The sequence below is a fragment of the Asparagus officinalis genome, chromosome 3, assembly GCF_001876935.1.
Source record: "Asparagus officinalis chromosome 3, Aspof.V1, whole genome shotgun sequence".
Lineage (NCBI taxonomy): Eukaryota > Viridiplantae > Streptophyta > Magnoliopsida > Asparagales > Asparagaceae > Asparagus > Asparagus officinalis.
In genome coordinates this window covers 37,006,715-37,015,702 of record NC_033796.1, presented here as the reverse complement: position 1 = coordinate 37,015,702, position 8,988 = coordinate 37,006,715, and the positions used below count along the sequence as shown (strand labels likewise).

The 8,988-nt window shown below is 37.7% G+C and overlaps 1 protein-coding gene across 1 annotated transcript; it reads right to left on the bottom strand.

Moving 5' to 3' along the window:
• LOC109833812 (cytochrome b-c1 complex subunit 7-2) lies at positions 3,517–7,789 on the bottom strand. The gene is made up of 4 exons (XM_020401638.1): positions 7,549–7,789; positions 7,303–7,460; positions 5,124–5,171; positions 3,517–3,852 (listed from the first exon to the last, which is right to left on the bottom strand). Exons 1-4 carry the CDS (start codon positions 7,646–7,648, stop codon positions 3,784–3,786), a joined length of 375 nt encoding a protein of 124 aa, XP_020257227.1. The 5' UTR covers positions 7,649–7,789; the 3' UTR covers positions 3,517–3,783.

The following is an 8,988-nucleotide window of genomic DNA, read 5'->3' as shown; positions in this document are numbered from 1 at the left end:
TCCATTACTAAACAAGAATGACTAGGATGCAAGCACTTTTAAATAGTTATCTAGATGTCATGACAGCAAGATTAGTCATTTTATACACACGTTCAGAGATGCAATGCGACTAGGTAAAGCTTCTGAAGCACACATCTGACAATGCCTAGCACCTTCAGAAGCTTCAACTGCCAAAACAACAAAATTCGCATAAAACTGCCAATCAAATTGGAAAAATTACTCTCCAGATGCATGTGCTTCCAATTACTAAGTGGTGCAATATCAGCATCAAAGTCATATTAATGAATAGCGTAACAAAAGGGCCTCTAATTTTTAGCCTGATTGTACTGTTCTTGATCGAACTACAACGGGATCTTGACATAGTTAAGAAGCTGCCTCTAATTTTTAGTCTGATTGTACTTCATGGTGCAGTAAATTTATAGGGTTTCCTTAACTTTTATGCACCAAGTGCAAATCCACCGATCGGTCCTGTCTTTAAACTATACAAGGGGCCTTCAGATTAACGTTTTTAAATGCATCTAAGTGAATGAGTCCTTGAAATGTATTTTCTATAAAGATGTACCTGTCCATGAGTAATTTTCAGGCACGAGTTCTCAAAGTCCTATGGAAGATCAAGGTGTGTTAGCAACCTTTTCTAAGTGAAGGAGGTAACCAACGTACGCAACAGAAACAATTAGTATTTCTAAACAGATCCAGAAAATCTAAATGACAATCGCCATTTGAAATTTTAGGTGACCGCTCTCTATCAACCAATATGCAGGAAGGGTTGTAACTCCTTCATGCATATGGTTGGTGTCTAAGTCACGAAGAAATTTATGAAAAAAACAAAAAGCTTCCCTTCTAGCATTTGGTCACAGTAAATGGATCTAACAAGTAACAAGCCATCCTCATACTAGGTTCTGCCTCACATCACAATATTTCAGCGGTCGTCACTTTTTCTGTTCCACCAATTTCTAAAGGGTGAAGAAATCAAACAACAGAGTGACCAATTACAAAAAAATCTTTGACAAGTGATCCCACATGGGAAGAAACAATTATTAGTCAGATAAAGTACAAGCTATTAGTTACGACTTGTTTGGTATGCGAGAATCCAATGAAGTGAGAATGGAATGAACTAAGGCATGAAACGAAATTAATGTGGGAATCGGATGCTCACTTCCATTCTCACGTTTGTGTTCAATCTAGAGAATGAAGTGGGAATGGTCATATTTGGAAACTACCTATTTTATAGATTCACATTTAAGTGGGAAAGGCCATTCCCTACCATCTCATTGGGAATGCTCATTCCCACAAAAATCGGGAATTGATGGGAATGTCATTCTACCTTTCAAAAAGAGGTGGTGTTTGTAGAAAGGAATGAGAAGTGAGAATTGGCGTTTCATTCCCACTCGTTCCCGCATACCAAGCGAGGCCAAAGGCTCACGATCAGGAAACTCTTTCCTAGGGACACGCTAAAGCACGGTCGAGTAAATTTCTAAGTGGTGCTTTTCCTCCAACACGCATGATGTTCCTAACTCCCACATAATGCTATGTGACAAAGGAATTCAGTTCCAAGGAACTCAGCTGCTGCTCTAATTTCTAATTCATTCTTTGTCACTGAATATCAATTTCTACGCCAAATATGATGACGCACTTGGGCGCCATTTGTGTAACAAAGAACACTTTTACCAATATTTGTAACAGGTGGCATATGGTGTTAATTTTGGTACATTATAACTACAAACGAAAAACAAAAAATTCTACGCAGTTTGAATCGCGGAAAACCACCATCATAGCATCATTTTCAGCTGTTTGTTTCACTAATAATGGCAATTACAGTTGCGAAAACACTACTCGCATTGACCTATTTCTGCAAGCTGTGAGCTTTTCCCCCCATTACGTTACAACAAACATAACCTCCCCAATCCCCACACCCGTAAGGTTGATTACAAAAACCTGTTTATCAAATATCCCAATCAAACCCTAAACACCTAAACAACAATAATCCAAATCATCATCACGACAACAACATAAATGATCAGGGGGAGGAGGAGGAGGAGAAGATTACTGTACACAAATCGATCTACGATCAGTCCGAGTGCGAATCGTAACCGTAGTCCAACGACGACGACGACGATGAAGAGCTCGAAGGCGACGAGGATCGATCGCGGTAGTGGTCGTAGTACTGGGGGTCGGGGTTGATAGGGAAACAGAAGAAGGAGAAGAGGCAGAGGGCGAGTCGTCGGAGATGGCGGAGAGGCAAGCAGCAGAGGAGGTCGAGGACCTGGTCGCCGCTCAATCGCTCGGGATTGCACGCGATGAGCTGGCAGAGGTCGGCGGAGGCCGACGCCACGCGGCACACCGCCGCGCTGCTGAACACCATTTGCTGGTTTCTCGCCGGCGTTGACGGTGGTGATTTTGGTTTTCGTTTGGGATCTGGTTTGGTTTTAATTTGGGCTCGGGGGACGGGGGTACCGTGACGCAGAAGATGAAAGCGGGCCGGTTTACTAATTATTTTCACGAGGGATGATGAGGGAAGCCGGGGGGCTCTCAGTCAAACAGGCTTCTACCTTTTGGTAAGGCTGAGCATGGTTCGATCCAAACCGAAAAAACCGACCGAACCAAACCGATTCGAAAAAATTGGTTTTATGAGTAGGGCGGTTTGGGTCGGTTTGAAAACTTTTCAACCCGAACCGATCGAATATAGTGCAGTACTACCCATTCTGATCTCAAACCCTACCAAACTCGTCCCTAAAGAGTCAAAGACTTAAACTCTAAACTTATTTTCTGGATCATTATGGGTTAAAAACAATATCATTATATCAGTGTTTAATGCTTCATAATCTCCTATTTTGTTGATATTTTTTTTCTTTAACACAGTTTGTTGTTTGATAAGAAGTTTGATGAAGTTAGAACCGAACAAACCGAACCGAACCGCACCGAACCGATTTGTAACAGTTCGGTTCGGTTTTGAATTATAAGCGTTCGGTTCGATTGTTAAAATTTTGGTAAAAACCGAACCAAACCGACCGTTGCACACCCCTACCTTTTGGAAAGGTAAATTGCAGATGAGCCCCTCGTTTATTAAAACTTTCGATACCTCAACTCATGGGGGGCAGAGGAATATCTTAATAATAAATAAACTAGTTGAGGAATAGGTAAGCTGCTGCTGAATGTACAAATCAGAGAAATTGTCCACAATTATTTACCCGGATTAAAATGGAACAATAATCAGCTTCCCGTGCACAGAACTGCTCGGAGTGATTACGGGTCCTCAACTCTATCACAGTAGAGCAGGATACGATAACGATCACCCACACGGACTCTAGCGTACAATAAGCCAAAGCTCTAAATTATAGAGCTGCACTGATTCTTAATCGAAATAATCACCATGAACGGATCGGATCGAAGGTTTACCGGGTGAAATACAAGGCTACTACCTCCACATCATGTAGGCGACCAAGTCTACATCATGGAACTCGACAAACACCGATTGCATCAAATGAAGAAGATTTCTAATAGATTGACAAGGAAATCTTGTCCAAACACCATGCATCAACCCGTAATACATCACAACCATTGTACATTATTCAAATTGTATAGTGACCGATTAGTCTCACATGAAACAAGAGAAAATACAAACGTCTGTAAATCGACGTGATGGAAAATACCGAGAACGCCAGATTTTATGACACAACAAGCAAAGCAAGTAAACAAAAATATTCCTAAATGCAGATAGCATGAACCACCGCAAGCCTCCAGTAACACCAACTGCAGCAGGATTAATTCACCGCAAATACAGACTCAAGGTATAGTACGCTGATAGAGGGGCAGAGCTCCTAATGCCTCCCGTTCGGCTCTTTCTCTCTTCACCTACAAATATGTGAACATGTCATAAGATCCCTTTATACATCTCCAACTTACTCATCTCAGAAGAAGATGAATAATAGATATAAATGATTCTCAATCCGCTAGCAAGTATCCTGTAATCCTTATCTGAAGAATATTTTTAATTTATACACTGAGATTCTAGTACATTATAATCTGTAGCAATCGGTAGAAACAATTACAGTAATGACGTAATAGTTTGTGAAAGCAAAGAAACTAGTCACCAGAGAGTAATGACGTGAACAACCATTTTCTTATCCTGGTAGACAAGCATATACCTGAATTTTTCATGCAAAACATTTCTCCCTCAAACTTAAGAGTTACTAAACATAGTTAAGCGATACCATTAATATGCATGTGGACAACTTTAGTCTGAAGTCCAGCCCGTGGGTCCGGGTCAAGGAATAGAGCGGGAGATCCAACGTGTGTGCGCTTTTCCAAATTTGATCAAAGAATAAGACTGAGATGACCTTATTCATTGATGAACTCTACTAAATTTTTATTTCACTTAAGAAACTCCAGACATTAATGAAATAATCAGACAGCACTATCATAGAACAGGTCGCACAATCCTTTCCATCAGAGCACTCAGAAAAGAATTTCTATACACAGCAAAAGAATAGTGGGAAATCCAAGGTGTGTGCTATTCCACTGATAAATTTTGATCAAAGAATAAGACTGAGATGACCATGTTCATTGATGAACTCTACTACATTTTATTGCACTTAAGAAATTTATAGACATTAACAAGATTATCAGACAGTATCATCATAGAACAGGTTGCACATTCCTTTCTATCAGAGGATTCAGAAAAGGATTTCTATACACAGTAACAGTAACACACCACTTTCATTTCGCAACATGGACAGGCATAAAGTAATTAAAAAACTACCAATGTTAAAAGATGCCATATTCATATTTAATTCCTTATAATCTGATCTGAGTACTTCTTTTAATCAACATCTCCCTAGTATGAGTTATGCTGATTATGATATAAAATGAAACATGTTCAAGCTTTCTTACAAACATAAAAAGAACTGCCAGAATTGTCAATTATGCATATTGCACAGAAAACAAATAATATCTACTTAGATATAAAAGAGGTTTGTCAAGGAGCCTTTTGTCGAAGATCATCCAGGGAGTGTAGGTAAAATTCACCAATGTAGGTACCAAAATAGCATCAGTTGAAAATGTAAAAAAATTTGCAAAGATGATTAGCAAAAAGTTGAGAACATTTGTCCACAAGAGATACTTACAAGAGCCAACATAGGTTGAAGATAGCTTCTAAAGGGCGTCTGTAATGCCTGTTGAGAATAAAGGAAATCATCAAGGTTAACCATGAGGATACATGAGGATACAAATTCTATCCTGAGTTTAAAAATAATTCAAGTACTGTGTACATGTGTACATAAAAATATACAAGAAAAGGAGTAGCTGCATAAATAACATGCCTTGCTACTGACGGGCTCTGCTAAACTAGCAGTACAATATACAGGAAAAGAGGAACTGGTAAAGCTAAGAAACTATTATTGAACTAGAACTGCCAAGTTTCATCCAAATACAAAGTATTCCAGCTTGTCACTTAAGAGGAGGTGTACGCAACAGCTAATTCCTCTTTCCAAAATGAGGCAGTAAGCTATACAGCACAAGAAACATGTCCAGATGTAAGTAGACAATTTGAAACATGTCCAGATGTAAGTAGACAATTTGAAACATGTCAAGATGTAAGTAGACAATTTGTACCAATCTTGTTGAGCTGCTTCCTACTTCAGCATTATAGCGAGAATTGGCTCCGAACTCCAAATTCACAATGGCACAGAACAAGTAAATGGAAGCAAGATTGATGCTGAACCATTGTTTTGGAAGGAGCAAAACTGAACAAAGTGAAGCTTTATAGAGCACAAGCTTTAGGCACTTTAGTGGGATGTTATTGAAAAAATATGCTCAATGCATTTTAGAATAAACTAAAGAGGGAAAATGTAAATTAAGAAAATAAAAAATAATAACAAGATTTTGATGTTTCAACCTCCAGGCAAAAGCAATAATGTACCAAAGTATCTTAAAATACAAATAGAGTAAATATCACATCAATTCATCAATAAAAAAACCAAAGAAGAAATTTTCTTGAAACAACGCAACAAGCTACATGATACAGTACAAGACTAAAAGCGATCACAAAAAGAAATATGCAAATACCAAAACTTGTAACATGCAACATGCAAAATGTGGATACAAAGAAAGTAAGACACCAAGCAATGAAGATTGGTGTATTTTTCCAAAAACAAGAAAAAGGTATTATATAGAAATATAAACAGGTAATTTTAAATGATTTATAATAGTGAAATTAAGAAATCTACTCATCCGTCATGCAAAGATAAAGAATAAACAAATTAAAGAGTAAAAATAACTGTGAATATCAACATTTGAATATCAACATAAATAGAAAATAAAGTAAACAATTAGGAAATTTGACAAAAAGATGAAAGATAGTTTAAAGATTTAGATAAGAAATAACAATTTTAAGATCTTTGTCGTGGAAAGATCCTTTAACAGCCAGCATACTTATCGGCAACTGTCAACCAAAAGAGTGGTAGAAAATTCAATAACACACGCCTCTAGAAAATCAAAGTTGCTTTTAACCAAGTAGGGTGGAATGAAGTGCATGAAGGATCAAAAACCGATATTATCTCACTTTCACGCCAAAAACCAGGTTAAAACAACATTTCAGCCCCCAAAAGGAGGCAAAAGTGGGGCTTCAAGTCTGTAAAATGGGGTGAGAGGCTTTTACTATGTTTTTAGTCTGCAGTAAATTATCTGATAAGCTGTTCCGGCTAAAGCACGACTTTCCGAAGCTTTTTTACTACAAATTTGTCGAAATATGAGGTGATTGTATAGAAATGCTCACTAAATGTACACTTTGATTTGTGCAACTAATTCATTGATACTAAATCCTAAGAACTCTAGAAGTTAGATGCTCCTCCAAGAAGAACCTAACCTCCACTTTTTCTTGTCATCGAAATCTTAGTTTTTACAAATCTTTTAAGGGAAATTACGAATTTGTTTTGTTAATTCTCGGAATCTACTCACTAAGTAGTCAGTACCATAGCCGACACCTCCTCTTCAATATTTAACCACGCTTAAGGATCTTAAGGGATTTCTTAAATCATGTTCAAACCTTACAATTTCCTATCTTTTTTTCCCTTTATCATCAAATAGGTTTGCTACACTAAACCCTTTCAATCTGAAGATAGAGCATTCTATCTAAGAGTAATAAAAAAATTTCAACTAAATTTTGTTTAATTCTTAGCAAAAACTATGAAGTATCAAATAGACATAAGATGACCAATGATAGCTCAAAATCACATGAGTGCTGCTATCCTCTAAACGAACAAGCAAATTTATTGAGGATCGCTTGAAAGTAGATCAAAAAAAGACCTGGAGTTCTTCAGGGAGGTACTCATGCTTCATGGAGAGATCCATGGCGCGCTTGAGACGCTGAGTCCTAGCGTCAACGATCTCTCGAGGGAGACGATTCAACGCCTCTTTGATGTCCAGATCTTCCATCGGATCAAAGAGATCATCATAGCGCAATCCTATCAAAATCAAAAAAAAATGAAAAAGGTCAGAGATTTGTTCAGATGTAAAACTGGAGTAGACGAATTAGATCAAGAGAAACCTCACCGTATCTCTTGAGGCGGGTGGCGACGGCGTTGCGGTGCATGGCGGCCAAGGGGTTTTTGCGGGGGTTGAGGAGCCATTGGACGAATGAAGATTGCGCCATCGAGCTTTTGATTGGTTGCTCTCCTCTTGATTTTGGATTCAAGGGTTTTTTTCAGTGTTTGGGGTCGATGGATAGGAGAAAGAGACTAGAGAACACAAGGCTCTAGAGAAAGAGAACGACGATGACTCGTGAAATTAGTTTATGGGCCTCGGCTGCTATATTTGGGCCGCAGAAAGCGGTCCCCTTATTTATGCTTGAATTTTCTTTTAACCATGCAAACTATATTCTGTTATGATTAATACGTGATTAATCTCAGGAAATAATATCCTGAAAGACAACCAAAAGTAATAAAAGATTGTTTAGTTTTTTACTACAACACTCTAAGAGGGTCGAGCTGAGTTGATAAGCTGTCTATGAATAGTTCTCAAATGTAAGGTTAACTCTGCTGAGAACACCCACACGAATTTAGGGGGTGCCCAATAGCCATGCTTGGGGATTTGATACCCATGATCTGAAAGATCGTGGAGAAGTTTCCTCACCAAATAAAAAAATTAATATAATTTTTTTTAGATTTTTTTAATTATGCTTAATAATTTTCTGTAACTCGACTTACTTTTCTTTCTTTCTATTAGTTTCGCTCTCTTTGTTTTTCCTAACTCACAATATTTAGATTTTAAAAAAGAACACATTTTAAGAGGAAAGAAAATACGAAGAGAGAATTTTGGAGAACTTTGATGTAGAGAGATCCAAATATAAACTTGAGTTCGGAGAGACTTCACTGCTAAAAAATTAGGCATCCTAGACGGAAAATTCCGTCTAGGATGCACAGAATTCCGTCTAGGATGCGTATCCTAGACGGAATTCCGTCTAGAATGTTTCCGTCTAGGATACAGTATTCTAGACGGAAATTCCGTCTAGAATACATCCTAGACGGAATATTCTAGACGGAATTAAAAACCGTCTAGAATACATCCTAGACGGATTATTCTAGACGGAATTTCCGTCTAGAATAATTCATCCTAGACGGAAAAAATTTCCGTCTAGAATGAGTATTCTAGACGGAAATTTCCGTCTAGAATACTCATTCTAGACGGAAATTGATGTTTTTTAATTTTTTTTTTAAAAAGGCATTCTAGACGGAATTTTAGTATCTTAGACGGAATTTCCGGCTAGGATACTTTACTACAGTAGTTTTTTTTTTTTTTTTTTATTGATATTTGAATTACTTAGGCATAGAGTTCTCTCACTTTCACTTTAGCAATCTACAAGTAGCTATGTTTCTGCCTACAAAATGCATCCCACATAGGAAAAGTTTATGACTTTCAATTATTTAGGCATACAGTTCTTTCAATTTGCTAACAAAATGACCTACATTGTTTCCAATCACCAAAAGATGAAAT